At 41.5% G+C, this 18,626-nt stretch overlaps 2 protein-coding genes across 4 annotated transcripts; both read right to left on the minus strand.

The window, feature by feature from the left end:
* Positions 1–266: 266 nt before the first annotated feature.
* Positions 267–10,433, minus strand: mfsd1 (major facilitator superfamily domain containing 1). 3 transcript variants are annotated; one of them, XM_086125333.1, is made up of 16 exons: positions 10,221–10,431; positions 10,028–10,080; positions 9,361–9,473; positions 9,247–9,289; positions 9,090–9,157; positions 8,142–8,250; positions 7,945–8,047; positions 6,001–6,099; positions 5,666–5,777; positions 4,621–4,677; positions 4,198–4,354; positions 3,873–3,970; positions 3,680–3,792; positions 3,545–3,592; positions 3,392–3,458; positions 267–1,048 (listed from the first exon to the last, which is right to left on the minus strand). In XM_086125333.1, exons 1-16 carry the CDS (start codon positions 10,393–10,395, stop codon positions 1,045–1,047), a joined length of 1,419 nt encoding a protein of 472 aa, XP_085981459.1. In that variant the 5' UTR covers positions 10,396–10,431; the 3' UTR covers positions 267–1,044. The 3 variants fall into 3 exon arrangements, with proteins under 3 accessions (XP_085981459.1, XP_085981461.1, XP_085981460.1); XM_086125335.1 differs by having other exon boundaries at positions 10,028–10,155; positions 10,221–10,361; XM_086125334.1 differs by lacking the exon at positions 267–1,048 and having other exon boundaries at positions 3,388–3,458; positions 10,221–10,433.
* A 2,161-nt stretch (positions 10,434–12,594) lies between these two features.
* Positions 12,595–17,913, minus strand: p2ry13 (purinergic receptor P2Y13). Its single transcript, XM_086125336.1, has 4 exons — positions 17,552–17,913; positions 16,760–16,952; positions 15,665–16,054; positions 12,595–14,652 (listed from the first exon to the last, which is right to left on the minus strand). The coding sequence occupies exons 1-4, from the start codon at positions 17,710–17,712 to the stop codon at positions 14,191–14,193; spliced, it is 1,206 nt and encodes a 401-aa protein (XP_085981462.1). The 5' UTR covers positions 17,713–17,913; the 3' UTR covers positions 12,595–14,190.
* Positions 17,914–18,626: the final 713 nt, after the last annotated feature.

Consider the following 18,626-nt stretch of genomic DNA (forward strand, 5'->3'; position numbering starts at 1 on the left):
TAGTAATAAATAAATAATAAATAATAAATGTTTTGCGTATGACCGACTAAATGTCAATGAAGTGATTGTGTGCATGTTACCTGTGCTTGGAGAGATAGCAGTTGCGCAAGCCAAATGCAGACATAGGCGACAATCTCACCACGTCGCCCTCTGTCAGCTGACTGGGCCGCCGTGTGTTCCTACACCAACACAATTAAGCCTTCCAGCGGCTCCACAAACACAACTTCACACACTGCCTGTGGAGAATAATATACAAATTGACCGCGTTGTTCAGAAAGCTGTTTATTCAATTCTTCTTTTTTTTTTAACTTGGTTTCACAAAACCAACCCATGATTGCTCAAGTGGTTTGTAGAGCGTTTCACACTACTACTTGGCTGTAGTGCATCGATCATTTCCACAGAGATCAGTCATACTTGGCTGTATGTAGTGCATCGATCATTTCCACACAGATCAGTCATATTTTTCATGCAGCTAACTACTTGAACTTAGTGAATAAACGGTCCTCAAAAGGACACATTCATAAAACTTCTTAAAAAATACAAAATACAATTGAGTGGTTATGAATGCAAAAAATATACACGAATCAATCCCCAAAGCCAGTGAGGAGCAGATAACATAATTACATGACGACGAAGACCTCAATTAAAGAGCAATGCCCCTTTAAAGCAGCCACGATTACCATTTTGTAGTGCGTATGATTAAAATATCAAGTCCCTCTGGTCCCTTGGAGAGAATCCAGGATCCTCATATATATAAATCCACTTTAAAAAAATGACTCTCCACAGGCTAAGGTAATTACATATCTTGGGTTGCGAAGCTCCTCTCCATTCCAAGACTGAAAAAGCTTTCAAATGTTCAATTCCTTCTTCAACAGAAGCCCCCCCCGCAAAAACAACATTACATCCAGATACTCAGTTGATGGCAGTAGTGAGTCACAAGTTCCGCAGTCCTGACCCCACGGCCCATTGACTGACAGCTGAGGGGTGGACAGTACGGCCTTCTGCCTCTGTACGCCCAGGACCGTGTGCAATCCCTCATCATCATCATCTGGAAAAGAGCAATTACAGCATGGGGGCACATTACTCAGACAGATGGTGGCGGGCATCAATTATAAACTTATTTGACCCACTAAAACGACTCGTGTCATGTTACATGAACAAGCGTCAAGTGCTGAAAGCTTTCTTCCGACATGACTAACATTGTCATGAGTCTGATTGTCTCAGCGACCACTTTTTAAAAAGGGAAATGACTGAAGCATTGTTGATCTCCTATTAACAACATGAATTTATAGCTTAATTTTTCAGTCAGTCCTCCGGATCTTACCAATGTTATTCACAAGAAATTGCATGGGACTTTGTTGTCATTTAAACAAATCTCTTGAATTACGGTACTTTATGACCAGAACACCAGGGTTTACTTTCATTATCGCAGTAATTCCATTGGAACAGTGGTTCTTAACCTGGGTTCGATTGAACCTTAGGGGTTCGGTGAATCGGTCTCTGGGGTTTGACGGGGCCTCTGCCATACAATTAAATTTTTAAAAACTACTTATGTCTTGAAATTTTATTTACTTTTGCTCCTGTGTTTTATCAATGCGTTTTTTAATGTCTTGAATTTGTACAAAATCATATTTTTTATTTTTCACTAATGAAGGGTTGGGTGAATGTGCATGTGAACTGGTTGGGTTCGGTACCTCAAACATGGTTGAAAACCACTGCATTGGCATGAATGAAAATATTGCATTTTAGCAAGTTAAAAGTCTCCAGACTTCTGAATGAATCTTTATGTGCTTGGGTAGGTGCTGCCTGACAACGATATTTAACAATACTGTACACTATTATATTGCTCATAATGTGGAGTACCATATTTTCCACACTAAAAGGTGCACTGGATGATGAGGCGCACCTTCAATGAATGGCCTATTTTGTAATTGTTTTCATATGTCACACGCATCCACTAGATGGAGCTACACTCAGAAAATGCCAACAGAACACTACACTACACCCTGATTTATATAGCGACGATCAGATGTCAGTAAAACTTATTTAATAAAGCAGCGAGACAGTTCACTTCGCCAACTGCAAGTTATAACATTGACTCGTTAACGTTGAACTCCCTTGCCGCTGCTCTATTTCCGTGTTCAACTGCAAAACCGATCACCTTAAGTTTGAACTCTGCGTTGTAAGCATATCTCTAGCAAGAAGCCATTTTAGGGTTGACACATTACCGTAATGACCATACAAAAGGCGCATCAGGTTTTAAGGCACGTTGTGAGCTTTTAAGAAAATGGAAGGTTTTTAGGTGTGCCTTTTAGTGCGGAAAATACAGTAGTGGATAACTACAATATATCACATTCGTTGGTATATTAACGGGCGGCCCGGTAGTCCAGTGGTTAGCACGTCGGCTTCACAGTGCAGAGGTACCGGGTTCGATTCCAGCTCCGGCCTCCCTGTGTGGAGTTTGCATGTTCTCCCCGGGCCTGCGTGGGTTTTCTCCGGGTACTCCGGTTTCCTCCCACATTCCAAAAACATGCATGGCAGGCTGATTGGACGCTCTAAATTGTCCCTAGGTGTGAGTGTGGGCGTGGATGGTTGTTCGTCTCTGTGTGCCCTGCGATTGGCTGGCAACTGATTCAGGGTGTCCCCCGCCTACTGCCCGAAGACGGCTGGGATAGGCTCCAGCACCCCCCGCGACCCTAGTGAGGATCAAGCGGTTCGGAAAATGGATGGATGGATGGATGGTATATTAACTATATACTAATAATAGAAAATTAGTATAACTTTCTAATATTTTGGTTACCTTTATCTGAGGGAAACTTTACATGAGTGGGTAAAACCAGTTTTGTAAAGATTCTTCAGTCCTGTATATGTATATGTGCAATCCATGTCCGCATTCAGCAAAGCAAAGGGGAGACAGCACTCGGGGCAACTTGTCTACAATTTCTTTTTTTTTCTTCTTTTAACCACAAGATGTCACCGCATAGCCTATGTGCAGGCTTAATTTGTGTTTACATATATCATATCGTATTTGGAAAAATAAACCATGTAAATGTTTTTTACCCCATCAGTTTCGCTTCAAACAATCATGTCAAACCGTTGTCTTGCTAACTATTACAACATATACAGAAATGTGTTTACCGGGTTTAGTCGCGTGATCTCCCATATATAGCGGATTAGATCTCATTGCACGGGTGAACCTAATAAAGTGGCTGGTGAGGGTAGACATGCCAGGAAAGTAAACAGTCGATTCAGCTCTGGGTAAGCAATTCTCAGAAGAGCCAAAAATATGCGTGCCACTTGCTTAGATGAGTGGGTTGTTCATTACGTTTCTAAGACGCCTGTGAGTGGGCGGAAAAGCAACAGCAGCGGGTGAAGAGCAGCTGCTACTCACTCAGCTTCTGAAGTAGCTTCTTTCAGGAGTTTGGCTCTGGCTGCAGCTGACCGGTTCAAATCTCCTCCTGGAGGGAGAGAAACAGGAGGGAAGTGATTAAGGCCGGGGGATAGAAAGGTGTGCTTCACTACCACGGTTAAAATATTCTCTTACCTCTTAGATAATCCACAAAGTAAAGCATCACCACCGCCACCAGTGCAACTGAGAGACAAGAGAGCACAAATGTGGAAAAGGCTGTCAATCATGAATAAAAGGTTTTCATAACTGAAAAATAGAAAAGAGACTGACTGCAAATGCAGGAACAGAAAAAGACTTGGAGAAATAGGTATCCTCTGGTGTCGAGGATGGCTCCTGCTGCCATGGCGATGAGAGCTAATCCAAGGTTTTGGACAGACTGCATGCTATAGGGAGGAACATTACCATTAATGAAACACAATCAGCAAGAGTTCATTAGAGGGAAATTAAGTAGATGGGTTCCTACAAGCCATAGGCTGTTCCCAGCTGGTGCTCAGGTACCACGAAGGCCACCATGGGCCAAAGTGCGCATGCCAAGAGGGAGTAGGACAACCCCAGCAGTGACTGGAAGGCACACGGATGAGAGATTATACACTGAATGCTGTAAATAATGTTTGAGATAAAATATGTATCATGTTATTGAATAAAACTGCATTTGCTACGGCAGAGAGGGGAGTCAATATTTTTTTTAAATTGATACTGTAAAAAAAAAAAAAAAAATCTAATATAATTTCCATTGGTCCATTACCGCGTGAAAAAACACATTCGCGTTCAAACATTTCACAGGTTACCATGCCAATCCAGGGGGTCCAGAAGGTAAAGGCCAGTATCATGTGAGAGGCCAGCGTGGTGCACACTGCGCACATCACCCAAATCACATTCCTCCCAATCTTGTCCACCACAAAGCCCAAAACGGGAGACGCCGGTGCCGAGATGATATAAACGATGCTGAGGGATTCAGGAGTCGGAAGGGTACATGGAAATGAGTTGAAAAAAAATAAACAACTGAGGTCATGCGAGTGCCAAAGTGTGCACACCCTGTTATAAATGGGGATCACAAAACCTGCTATAGGCACAGGGCTATGTCGACTGTTTATAGACACAGTAAATAGAAAGAAAAATATATTTGTAGGGAGGAAAAAACTGTACGATCAGAAAAATTGTGCTTGCAAATGAAATATGGTTGGGTGCAAACATTGTCTAATGTGAATTACCTGTTGACAGCTCTCGCTTCAGCAGGGGAAAAGTCAAACTTCTCGATGAAAAAGACCCTGGAGGAAAAAGGAGGCAAGATGACGTCGTTGCTCAGCATTTGCACTTACAACATACGCGGCTTTCCCTCTGGCATCCATCATTTTGCCTCCCATTTGTACGACAACTAAATGACGACTTGCTTTGGGAGCACAGTACAGTGGAGTGAAGAAGCTACATCAGTCGCTAAATGATTTGAGAGCGTCTTTCAAGTTGCGACGACATCCATTGATTTGTCTCACCGTCGACCCATTTTCAAAACCACTTTCCGTTTCCGACGCCCACTGCCACCCCTCTGTGGCTTGCTAGTCATGCAGCATTCTGCCACGAAAACTTACTGCAGACATGGACATTGTGCGTATCTAACAAGGCCCTCTATTATACTCCCAGCGTGGCCTTCAAACATAAGGACGTCTTGTTTAGGAGTTGAATTCTCTTTCTCATTCACTCAAGGACAATAAATATGTTTTCAGCAGATGCCTATGATGCTCAGTGCTCCCCATAAGCAACTATTATTGTAAATTATCTGCGGCGTTACAGCATCGGTAAACTTAACAACAACTCTAATGAGACATAAAATGGTCTCATTCAAAATTCAGATGCACATTTCCTCAGACAAGCTCACAGCTCTCCTATTAGCAAGAGAAAAGTGGAAATTATAAGAACAACTTTGTGGCAAACAGACTGCACTCCAATTTATTTTACGAATGCAATACTTCCAAAATTCGGATGTGCTCTGTATGTTGCGGACCCGTTCCTCCTAGCTTGTTGCCATCGCGGCAACTTGTTTTTTTTGTTGTTTTTTTACGTGGACTGCTGCGTACTGATCCGTTTGGAAAAATTTTCCATTCCCAAATACAGAGTTCCCAAATATAGAGACCATTAATTTGCAGCCCTGTTGACTTGAGACCAATTTCAGTCAATTCTGGGAGGATAAAACGTATTATAAATAAATAAATAAAGGTGTTTGAAGTGATTCCTGGTTGAGTGAGGGGGTGTAATACTCACTGTCCCAGTCCAATAAAAGGGAAGATGGCCACATAGTAGCAGACACAAATGATGAAGATGATCCACAGGGGCAAGGGGAAGTCTTTCACATCCGTCAGTTGAATTACCTCACCTGACAGTCAAGATACAAACATGCATTGAAGCAGAAACTATTTTTTTTAAAAAGCCATGTAATTACATTACAGCAGTGTTTGTTTTTTTTTATACAGCACACATTCATTCAAGTCAGAAATATTGTAACTAAAAGCGGATGACGAAATAGCAACTTGTAGTCTGAAGCTTTTGACACTGGGGGTCAAAGGAGGCATGTACAAGCCAAAGTCAGAATGCTTTACCAGTTTTCCCCTGCTCCTTCTGGAGTATTTTCTCTGCTCTTTTGTCGAGGAATGCCAGGACCAGAGCACAGATTAGCGAGAAAATGCAGGTTACAGCAGCTGAGGAGAGAAAACAGGATTAAACTCAAATATGGGAATGGTTGCAAATATTGATGGAAAACATTTCGGGCTGAATTTAGATCTTGACAAGAGTTCTGATATTACTTTGCAAGGACTAGCCATACAAAATATATATATATACTGTATCTCACAAAGACAGGAAAGGAATCAACATTTTTTTAAACTCATGGAGGCAGCAGTTCATCACCAAGCCACTGAAGCACACTTGTCAAATAGTGTGCAGATCTGTAAATGTGGTGCATGCAACAGACATCACTAAACACAATCTCCTCCTAAAGGCGGGTAGGACACCCCAGACAAAAATTCTCTGCTCCGCCCTGCCCTGACGGAGGTATGAGTGTCTTAACTAAAGAGTTTTTTGTCGACGCGAACAGTCACTTGGGCTGTTGTTTTGTCTTGCATTACGAGCAAAAATTCCATACAAGAGTGTGCTTCAGAACCCCACCGCTAGATGGCAGCAGCAAACTTGACGTTTCGATGAGATTATCATGGATCAAACCAACATAGCCGATTGTGAACGTGGCGGATATTTTAAGATTTACAGGCACCTTGTGATTGATCAAAGGGTTTGTCACTTTAAGTCTTTGTTAGAGGAATCTATGAGCAAAATTGTATCATGTTTAAAGTTTCATTTAATCTGGGCACATCTAAACGTTTGGTGCGTATCCAGCACCCCCAAATTCCTGTGCACAAAGCCGGAGGGCTGTTGAAGTCCACAATTAGCACGTCAATACAGGTGGGCGATCACGGGGGAAAGGGCGAAACTCGGTCACAAAAGGGGAATGAATAATTCGGGAACAGCGGTTCAACAACAAAAGACGAGTTGAGAACACCCGTCGCGCCCAGGCGACATTGGCCATCCGCAAAGTCTGCAACATGTTAATTCAATGTAGACCAGACAGAAAAGGCGCCAACGTACTGGTGGTTCAGTGTTTAACACAGGTAACCAATCACTACCGAGGGGCCGGACCGTGGGTGCGGTATGCAAATATCGGGGGCAGTGTTTTCCTTGTATGTTACAATAAAAGCCTGAATTGGCGGGAAGGGAGCTAGATTGTGATCGCGGAGCAACTAACCGTCGTTCGCTCTCAGAGATCCGCTTCCGCCGATATTGAAGACAATTTTCCTCTGTGCCGAGTCATTTCTTTAACTTTGTCCGAGAAAATCTCTGACAGTCTTCCATCGTTTTTGTTCTTCTACTTCTCCCTTTCATAGTTTTGCTGCTTTAAATTGGGAATTTCTCCATTGTGAGCCAAATAAAAGTTTTCTTATCTTATAAAGAGTGTCACAAAAGAGAGACACGTGCGCGCGCGCGCACGCACGCACACACACACACACACACACACACACAGGTGTGTGTTTTGAACATAGAGAGCCTTATATTTCATTTTGAAGTTCCTTTGTTTGCATAGTCATAAAACACAATATTCTGTGATATGTGAAAGATCAGTCAGAATGCTCAAAATTTGCTGGCACTCAACAGGTTCCCTTTTTTTTTTTTAAATGTCTGAAAAAGGTTTTGAAACAATAGAAATCACATTTTCACCACAATTGCTCAACATAACGTCACCAAACCCAAAGAACAAACCAACAAATTTGACAAAGGAGCCTGAGAAAGTCCTTGACCACTTGTTTCTAAAAGCTGATGTTTTAAAAATAAGTACAAGTGACGGTTCCTCTCACTGGTGTCATTCACATGACCTGTTGCACTTTCAGTTCTCCTTCTGATCTGTTAGCTGATATTTCTACAAGGGCCCATTGAAGGCTTGTGTAACTCTTGGGATATGAAACCCAAGCCTGAATTTTGTTATTTTGTTACTTTACCTATCATCAACGAGCAGCCTAGCGTGGTGTGACCCGGAGCACCAAGCAGGAGAGTCACTTTGCTGTACACCCAGCCCATGATGTTCATGTTCACCGTGCTGCCCTGCAGATCACGAGAGTGTATGCATTCACACATTGAGCTGCTTCTGAACATAACTTGAGCAGAAGTCTTTTTTTTTGGTTTGGTTTTGTTTTACCAAGCGAGCCATGCTCAGCTGAAGACCAAACACCAGGTTGAGCTCCTTCCCTTTAAACCAGTTGACTGCATACGTGTTCTGGGCCACAGCCAGGGACTCCCCTCCAATTCTATCCACAACAACAGAGCATAAAAAAAATACATTTCATCCACTTGGACAGCATCTAAATCGCAAATCATAATCACAATCATAGCACACTTTAAACTCTTAGCCACTCTATAAAAATGTATACATTACATTTAAAGTACATCTTTCCTGGGAGCATTACATGACATTTTATAGAGTATTGCATATGCATATAAAAATCATTAGCTCCCCACAAGATTAGTAATAATAAACTATAGTTATTCAAAAATGATTTTCCTTCATAGGCTGAGTAGAGTATAATCAAAAAGATATATCTATGTGGGAACAATGCGCATTTTCACAGTATAGGATTGATATATTCAATAAAATTAGCCTTTTAAGGAAAATAATTGCCTGCATTCATCTCTCACTTTGTACCAATTAAAAGCAACCAACCTAAATATGCAGTGTATCCTTCTTTAAAAAAATCTATCCAACAAAGTACCACCAAAAATAATTTGCTCCCCACAGTACGACCATTATGACAAACAGCAATGTGGTGGGCCATCGTGTTCATCAAAAACAAAGCCGAGGGTTTACGCCAAGTCACTGTAACATGATGCAGAGTTTGAACATTAGACATCTCGATAAACAAACAAAAAAAAAAAGTATACTTCAACAACAATTCAATTAAAATGTCCACACCAGTTGTTTAAAAAAAAAGTTAAATCATTTATTTTTCACATCTTTTCCTTTCGGCTTATCCCATTAGGGGTCATCACAGTATGTTCTGTGTACATTATTTTCCGTTAAATTGTGTTTTATTTTCAGCCTTGCAAATCTTTATTTCAGTATAGTACACATAAATGATCATTTCCTCACCCAAATATAAAACGTCCAATTTCCATCAACCAAAAACGATTTACCAAAGCTCCAGTAGCAAATATGAGCTGTATGGATGAAAGCAACAACACAACATATTAAAATCTCCCCCAAAACATTGCCTGAGAATACAAGCTGGAAAATAACACAAACCTACCTGTCCAATACAAACAAACAGGGAAAAGATGATGGTTCCCAGCCTAATAAGGGGAAAAAAAACATTTAGGAGTCATGTGGCTGAAAACTCCAACTTATTAAATGCTGATATTACCTGATGCCAAAGACTCTGTCAATGAGGAATCCCCCAAAGAAGCAGAGGATGACATTGGGCCACGAGTACCAGGCATATAGCTGCATGAACTTGGCCGTGTTCAAGTTCAAATCCTTCACAAAACACAAGTAGATTGCTTTATTTATGCATTTTCTAAGTCAAATACAAGTAATTTGTAGTCCTGTGATACTAATAGGTTTGATCAATTAGTTTGAATTAATTGCTCCTGACGTGTAATTTATTTATTTTTTAATATAAAATTGCTTTTTTAAGCAGCTTGCGTAGTACCAAAAGAATCTTCACTGAAGTGTACTGCCTGCACCGACAACATGGCTGCAAACAGAAAGGCACTAGCAGTAATTTCAAAAAACCAGTCAGTGTCAGCATGTTTTGGTCCAAGGTTGACCTTTTGGGCCATAAACTGAAAAAGGTATGATTGGCCAAAACACGACACATTATCTCAAATGTTTATTTGTACTTCCTCTTTTGAAAAGACAAACACTACCTACCCATCTATCCATAGAGTACACAGTTGTACAGGTTATAGGTCACAATAGGTGGAGAAGAAATTAAAAATGATTTGTCTTACACTCTTTGTTTTTATGTCACAAACAGGGGTGTGTAGATTTTTTTTAAATTCAGTTGAATCTTTATGCCAAAAAAATACCTGAAGGACTTCAGTCTGAAGAGAAGCCGGGTTATCATAACAGAAGTAGCTTCCTGGAATAAAATAACCCCACAGACACACAATTGGAACCTTTCACACGACACGAGTCTTGGGTGAAGCTGAAGGTTCTATTTCGGAAACAAGAGTTTTTAAATAACCCCGACGCTCCACGTTGGCGCCTTTTCGTGCTTACCGAATCCGAGGAAACACATAAAAACCAAGACAACGACCCGGTGCAAGACGTGCGCCGGATCGCAGATGGAGGGAAGTGGTGTGCCGACATGGCCACTCTCCTCTACGCCGGGCAGAGAGTCCTCATCCCCGGCATCCGCCGCCAGAAGCGCCCGGTCCTCCTCGATGTCCGCCATGTTTCGGATCCACCGAGGAAAGTTGACGGAAGTGAAGAAGAGGCAAGTGACCCGTCACGTGAACGGGCACATGCACGTCACGTGAATACACGAGACCGCCAGGAACCCGGAAAAAGCGATACACGGCAATGCATTTAGCTTTTAATTCAAACAAAAGTTATTGTCATATACAAAATTAATTGTCACTTATAAAATTAAAAAATATCACACAAACACGCTATCTCATAAGAGGTGGCACGGTGATCCACTGGTTAGCATGTTTGCCTCACAGTGCATGCAGAGGTGCAGAGTTTGATTCAGGCTCCAACCTTCCCTTGTGGAGTTTGCATGTTCTCCCCGGGTAATCAGGGTTTTTTTTTCCAACATTCCAAAATAGTTGTAATCGTGAGCGTGGATGGTTGTTCATCCATGCGTGCCCTACAATTTGTTGGCAACCAATGCAGGGTGTCCCACGCCTTCTGCCCGAAGACAGCTGGGATGTGCTCCAGCAAAGCGAAAGCGGATTAGAAAATAAATGGATGGATAAATATTTCATAAGGTGAACAATTGAATGAATATTGAAAAATACATTTAAACCACAATGAAAGTCTAAATAAGGCTGATGTTGAATATTTATGGGTTGGTGTGCCAGTTGCAGGTCACATCCTCATTTTATGGGGCCCAGAAGCAAATTATCTACTTTTGTTTTTTCTATTTCTTACAAAATGGGTTTGTCCTTTTAATTGTGTCATAAAATCTGCATCGGGTTCTCAACCTTTAACAGCCAGCTTTGTTTTTCATTGGGTGATAATGCGGAATGAGACAACAATAATGCTTGAAAAGTAGAAATAATGCAGCTAATCAGTTCATACGATATCATCCGTTGAGTCAGTTAAACAAGGCAGGCATAAAAATGAGCCGTATTAGGACAGAATGTCTATGTGTGCACCATATACCATTTTTATGTTGAAGCGACTACCAAGTTCAATTAATTCCCACGAAGAAACCAGCATGAACAGAATCATTTTCGCGTTGTTTTAAATATTACTGAATTGTCACTATAAATTTCCTCTTATATTCCATAGGTATCATTTGGACAGATAGAAGGCCATCCGCATTTGACATCTGTAAGGCTTAGCAGTTTATTGAGACGTATTATTCATTCCCTTGGCCATGGCTTGCCAATTAACATTTGAACAGTGTTATAAACTTGACAACTTTATGACAGCCAAATTGCTTCAACGCATAGTACAATTTGTGTCATCCATGACATATTTCTCGAAACAGATTCTGTTCATGATCTGTGGATGCCTGGACCTCTGGTGTATGCTGGGACCATCTGTCACCCTTGGCCCTTTGCAGACCACTGACTCTACTTTGAAAACAGCTGTCATGATTGAGTAGATTGGCCCAAAGCTAAGGTAGAGAGGAACAATTGGTTTTGGATTTGAATGCCCATACATAGGTTTGAACTTTTTTATATTATACAACATAGCTAATAATTGGTTCTAATAATTGGATTGGATTGGATGAACTTTATTGTCAAATGTACTGTATGTGTAACATACAGCACAGATGAAATTTCTTCCCAGGGCTTCCAGGGACCCATATTTAACTCATTCACTCCCAAAGACATTTAAACGTCTTTTCAGACTGGGTCCAGAATTAGCTGGTATTGAATGAGTTTTAAGAACCACTGAACACGGAAATTGTTCCATTTGGCTTCAGCCATGCAGGGACACGCAAGCTCAATAAGCAAGCAGCCAGTAAGTAACGTGAAAGTGTCAGGCCTCCTGCCACTTCCCTCTACCTGGCTTGACTCTTCCCTGACCCTGACTTGCATCCGTGCATGCGGTGCCAATCAACGCTATCACGGAGTTGATTTAATTTCCATGAATGTCATTTTGAATTTCTCGTAACTCACCGTCGCGGCTGTCAGAGAATTTAATCGGTGGGTGACAAACGGCCTTTCTTCTGGCTCCAGTAACTGCGTCACCGCCCGTGGCGAATAGCTCGTTAATTTCCTGACCAAATATCAGCCTCTGCAGTCAAGCCAATACGGGGTGGAAAGGGGGAAGATTACAATTCATAATTACATTAATCAAATCTACATGCAGTTGCAGACATGAATGTCTATCAGATGAATGGTAACATTAATCCTTCCACAAGTAGTTAATAAATTCCCTAAAAATTGTTCAGGGAGAAAGTGGTGCTGGAAAGAAAAAAGTATGATACCTTTATTGACAATCGTGGGGATGTACACACACAAGATATTGCGATTGTAAATATTGATCAGGTTTAACTTTTATCATTGTTGGACCCCAACCAACCGGGGTAGAAAAATTACTCTTTAACACAATCCACACCAGAGGAGTTTTTTTTAGAGACATTCGGCAATCTGGCATTTGCTGCCTTTTATATCTAAGGCAAAAAATATTCGGATTAGGCACAATTGATAGCGGCGCGGACACCCGCAGCGGCTCCTCTTGTTTTATGTTGAGAGGGAAGAAATTTCATCGGTGCTGTATGTTCCACATACAGTACATTTGACAATAAAGTTTTATCCAATCCAATCCAATTGTGTGTATGTGTGTGTTTCCCCCATTCTGTGTGAACTGGAATCATAAAAATCATTGGAAAAAAAAACATAAAATGGTGCATTTTTTTTCTCGGCAGTAAGCAGTGAGTTTGCTTTGCAGGAGCAGTTAGCAGTAAGTGCTGAATAAATTGTTTTTTTTTTGGGAGTTTACAGAGGGAGAAGTGTCAGTTCAAGGAGATTAGAGATCAGGAAGTTGACAACGACATTGAGTGCGCTTGACATCATGCATCCAATGACTTGGCAAACATTGTGTTGTGTGGCAGGAACAGCGTGGTCACAGTTGCAATGTCATGATCTCCCGCAATAATGTTTGTAGCATCTATTTGTCCATGAAGCTTGTGTTAATTTCAAATACCCAATTTGCTGATCTTTATAGGAGGCATATTTAGCTGTTTTTACACAAATTAAAATAGCTGTATTGGATGTCTTTTATAAAAAGTGACATACTTCAATCAAAATACTTTTCACTCACTTAAATGCCCTGTTAAAATCAGTCAATTTTGGGGTCTGTCCAGACTCATGCCAATGAGCCAGTGCTCATCCCATCCCTTTCTGCTCTGGAGTATAGAGTGTGGCTGTGGTACCTGAAGTTGTGATCAACTAATATGTAATTTGATCTAATCCTTATGTGATGCAATTCCGTAGCTAATGCTAATGTGTGCAGCCAACAGTTTCTTTTGTTTGTTGACACAATTGTCGGTTTGTGTCGCTTGCTTCTCTTCATGGTATTATTTGAATGTCTGTGATGTCACAAAAGAGCCAAAACCTGAATGGCTTACTTTATGATAAGTTTCTGAAAATGTTGGAAAATCAAGTTGCGTGCACTTGCTACGTGGCACTCCAGAGACCCACATATGTCTACACAACCAATGAAAAAGTCAGTTTTCTATAATACGTTCCCTTTACATCAATACTGTTGATACAGTACTGTTAAATGAACAAACCAATCAGCATCCTTTGTAAAGGCAGCAAGAGGCATGGTTTAGACATCACATAAATTAAACTAAACGCTTGTTAACAATGGTGACCCGGAATAGATTAGCATGGATGTTGCCACAGTGGCAGTTTTGTCAGAAGTGGCCAACATATTATGGCTTGACCAATTGCCCTCTTTTTTTTTAAGTTTCCCACCATTTTCAAAGCAGTTTTTTTTTTCGAATTAACTACAAAATATTAGACATATGTACATATTGGACACGTTAGATAGGTCCATTGCGTTATTTTGCTGGATCATTTTTCACCACTTTGTTTGCCATTTGCGACATATCTAGCTGTGTGGACGTGGCAGTGGGGGAGTCTCCTTGGTGGAGAGGCTTTCTTCTGAGCGTGGCCGTGAGCCTCTTCCGAAACACACTGCACAGGAACACGTAAATGAGCGGGTCAAGACACACATTGGTGGCCGACAGCCACAGCGTGGTCTCTTTGGCAATGAAGAGGCCGTTCTTCGCCCGGCACTGAGTGATGGCATTGCGGGTCTGCGTCAGAGTGTAGGGAACGCGGGCAAAATGGAAGGGGGCGAAGCAGACAAAGAAGACGGCAACCACCACGAAGACTTTGGCTTTGGTTTTGCGGGTGGCTGCCCCAGAGCTGCTTTTTGAGGCTTTGTATGATTCATACACCTTCTTGCTAATGAATGTGTAGCAGAACACCATCAGGGCCAACGTTCCCCAGAAGATCACCTGCAGGCAAACACAAGGGAAGGGAAAACATGATACTCCCGTTGATCTTTCTCTATACAGTTGATCCTGTTCAGGATCACATCAGGAAGTTTTCCCGAAATGACTTTGGGCAAAAGCTGGAACATAGACTGGTCACCATTCAATTACAGGGCAATTATGAATGAGGTTCTGGGTGGGAATTAATCAGTGATGTGAACCACTGGACTATCAATGGCAACATCTGAACAAATGAATAGGAAACTAAAATTCTGCCAGCAGCGAAATCCATAAATGGCGCTCAGAAGGCCCCAATCAAGACCAAATTTCTAGCAAAAGTCAAGAAGATATTACTGTATGTAATTATGGCATTATGTTTGTTAACATCTGTAATTCAGCACCAGTTTGTCTGTGGAAAATTTACCAGCCCACTGGCAAGAGACAACATATAGCACGCTAACAACAAACTTAACTCAGCTTGCTTGTTGAACCATATAGTGAATATTTATCGACATGTTTTGTTGTGCCATACCCTACCCCATTTACCAAATTGTTAGTTACACAGCCTCTGTGTATTACTAACCTGCATTCTTGCCAACTAGATAGCTAACTAAAGAAGCTTGTGTGAATGTGTTCTTTGGACCATGACCGAAACCATCCTTTGAGTTTTTGTGGAAAGTGACTAGTTAATTTGCTTGCTAAGTACCTAACGTGAAGTGTATCTGTTTAATGCTGATATACTGTCTTCTGTAGGTTGAAAGCTAAATAGAGCACTAAAAAGCAAGTTACCGGTAACTAACTGTCCAACTAACAGACTAACTAAAGAAGCTTGTTGTAAGGTTAATATTATCATAGTACTGATGAAGACCACATCTCATGGAAGGCACAGAAAGTCAGCCATCTGAGTTTGTGCCTTACTTAACTACTTTGTTCATTGGCCAGAAAACCAATCATTATTATCTTTTAAAGGCAGCATTTTCAAGATATCACAATATGATGGTGTACCTAATGAAGTAATTACTCTTATCATGGATACCTGACAGAAGTAGTTGAATCCTTCATGCCAATTCAAGCCGGCCTGGCTCTTCATCGAGGTACACTTGATGCGTCCGCTAGAGTACTTTGGCGGTTGGTCACTTAGAATCACATTGGGCAGCGCTAAAGACAACATGACCACCCACACAGTGACACTCAGTGCCTGGCCCACCCAGACCCGCTGCAGGGCGCCCTTGCCAAAGGGCCTGACTATCTTCAGGTAGCGGTCCAGACTGATGAGGCCGAGCAAGATGATGCTGATGTACATGGTGATGTAGAAGAGAACGGCTGAGTAACGGCAATGGAAGGCCCGCAGAGGACCCTCACCCACGCCGGCGTCGCTTAAGACCCTCAGGGGGATGGTCAAGGTCATTAACAAATCAGCCACCACCTGTTGTTTAAAAAAAGAATTAAAAACTCACATAATTTGATTAGTCATATTGTAAATACATATAATTCGATTCAATTACAAGTTTATTGTCAAATGTGCTGTATACAGCACAGATGAAATTTCTTCCCTTTCAACCAGACAACAAGAGGAGCCGCTGCGGGTGCGGGTAGAGGAACATACTGTAAATCATACATAAATCCAACCATCCAGTCATCCATCCTTTGATCTATCGATCCAAACAACCATCCACCCATCCATCAAACATCTCAAGTCAAGTCAAGTCATCTTTTATTGTCAAATAGGCTCTATGTGTAACATACAGCACAGATGAAATTACTTTCCTCTCTGTGCTGCACAAATCACCCATCTATTTATCCAACCATCCATACAACCACGAATATGCTCAAACATCCACCCATCCAACCATCGATCCAATAATGCCATTAATGTTTTTATCATGAAATACTGTATCATATTAAATTCCTTTGAGAGATGATGAGCTTTTTTCCTAAAAAGAAAAGATGGAAGCTGTGAAAGCCATCCTTCCATTGTCTGAAGTGTAGGGTTACGCTATTGTCAGGTCAGCATTGCAAATGAAAATCTGTTCGCAATTGCCGTACCCAGAAAAAAAAATCAAGCCAAGACGTTGGACACTATTGATACACTGCTTGTACCAAGCTCGTGTGATGCGTAAAAGCCACTTACCACATTCTTCAGAAAAACCATGAATGTGGACTTGCTGGGGATGCTGAAGAAGATCCATGCCGCCACTGAATTGAGCAGCAGGGCGAGTATGAAGAGGATGCTGTACAGGCCGGGGAACACGACCGAGGTCACGCTGATATCCCGGACGCACTTGATGGAGGTATTGGCGAGCGAGTCGTTCATTTTCTTTTTTCTAGAGATGACAAGGTCGGATGACAACAGACAAATGCGGTGTTTACAGTGCTAAGATTGAAAGAGTTCTTTCATCGTGCTGAATGGTGAAACAAACAAGGAAGGGCAGAGTGTATAGAAGTGGACGGAATGCAGTTTACAAGGTTTTCAGCTTGTGGTCGTAAACATCTAATTGGTTAAGTTACTCGGTGTATAAACACAGCCATGGGTCATGAACTGTATGCTGCTTCATCATTTCGCGAGACAAAGACAACTTCCATTATATCCATCATTGTTTGGGGATTTGAGTGCTCTCAACAAGAGTTGGGCTTTGAAGCAATGATTAGCGTTTCGAAACAGCATTATATGTCAAATTAAGCTTGATAAACCATTCCAAATTAAATAATGAATCCATTATTTTTAGAGAGAATATAGAATATTTTTCCCCATATTGTCAGTAGTTCTTCTGCGTATTCTTTGGGAAAAGCTTATAGACCAACAGTCAGGCACTGTGCCAATATATACCGCACAGTCCTTTTAAAAAAGTTACTTTTGTGAATTCACATAAATGCATCTAAGAAGTTTTTGCATGACAAAGTTACTGAAATGATTCATTCTTACCTGTGTCCTTCTGGATTATGTGACTGTGCGGCATGGGAAGCAGAATAAGAAGATAAGAAGAATACCAGGCGGTGATGTGAGTAACCAAAAAAAAAAATCCCCCCGCAATATTTCAGAAGAAGAAGTGGTGAAATATCCGATTCTGCTGTCTCTGCTCTCATCTGCAGGAAGTTAGCCAAACAAAGGAAACCCAATTGGGCATATTGGTGTTACTTTATTTCTTCAGTTAAAAAACTCCTGTCTTGAAGAGTGTGCGTATCTCTTTGAGTGTGTTTGTCTCTGGAGCTACTGTCGACTTTGCCAGGCTTCCTGTGAGTGAAAGAAACTTTCCTTGCTCACTTCCTGTCCCGATTGTTCCCTGAGAGGTTGGCGATCGTGAGTGCCAGTCAATGGACCAAACACCGTGTGCCTGTTCCGGGGGACTGCCATCCAAGGAATGGTTGTTCACCCACCATCTTAGCCCACTTTTCTTTTCTCATGAGACGATAAAGTCAAAAGGAGATGCTCAACAAATGCATACCGTGTGTCAATATACAATTTGTGTCTTGTTGATTACGAATGCATCCTGCTGTCGTGATGCTTTTATAGCGTTTGACTCCCTTTTGCAACTTTCTATAAATAAAGCAAGCATCTTGTGAGAGCATGACAAGCATAATTTCCTGTGTGACTTTGCTTGTTGGATCAGGACCAGAAACGACAGCAGATGGGAAAAGAACGACTCGTAAAAATGCTGGCGTTGAAAAGTGGCCCCTGGGCGATCGTTTCATTAACTTTGCTACTTGGGCTAGTGGTAAAGTGTGAGGTGCAGCAGCTTGAGAAAAGTGATGAAAAACATATTTTGCTAAATAACAAATACAGGATGTATCATAATTAAGCTTTGCAGAAACTATAGTTCACCAGAGCTACTAAAATTTGGTTCGACGTAGGGTTTCAAGCTAGTGTTTGAAGCTTCGGGTAAAGAGGGCAAACAACGGTTAGGGTTTCAATCCTGACTTAGGGTCACGTGATTTACCGTTGTCTGCAGTTGATCCAACATTTTTAAGGGTGCAAAATAGCCCAACATTGGCTCGGTCCC

This window comes from Hippocampus guttulatus, chromosome 12 (assembly GCF_054856545.1).
Source record: "Hippocampus guttulatus isolate MCC_2025c chromosome 12, RoL_Hgut_1.0, whole genome shotgun sequence".
Lineage (NCBI taxonomy): Eukaryota > Metazoa > Chordata > Actinopteri > Syngnathiformes > Syngnathidae > Hippocampus > Hippocampus guttulatus.

Bases quoted from the DNA above. Each gene is read 5' to 3' on its own strand.
- mfsd1 (XM_086125333.1), bottom strand. From the start codon at position 10,395: ATGGCGGACATCGAGGAGGACCGGGCGCTTCTGGCGGCGGATGCCGGG. The intron at 8,048-8,141 runs GTAAAACAAAAC...CGTGATCTGCAG, and splicing joins AGCTGAGCATGGCTCGCTTG to GGCAGCACGGTGAACATGAA. The intron at 6,100-7,944 runs GTAAAGTAACAA...TTCTCTCCTCAG, and splicing joins AGGCTGCTCGTTGATGATAG to CTGCTGTAACCTGCATTTTC.
- p2ry13 (XM_086125336.1), bottom strand. From the start codon at position 17,712: ATGAGAGCAGAGACAGCAGAATCGGATATTTCACCACTTCTTCTTCTG. The intron at 16,953-17,551 runs GTAAGAATGAAT...TGTCATCTCTAG, and splicing joins CATAATCCAGAAGGACACAG to AAAAAAGAAAATGAACGACT. The intron at 16,055-16,759 runs GTAAGTGGCTTT...TTTAAACAACAG, and splicing joins TGGTTTTTCTGAAGAATGTG to GTGGTGGCTGATTTGTTAAT.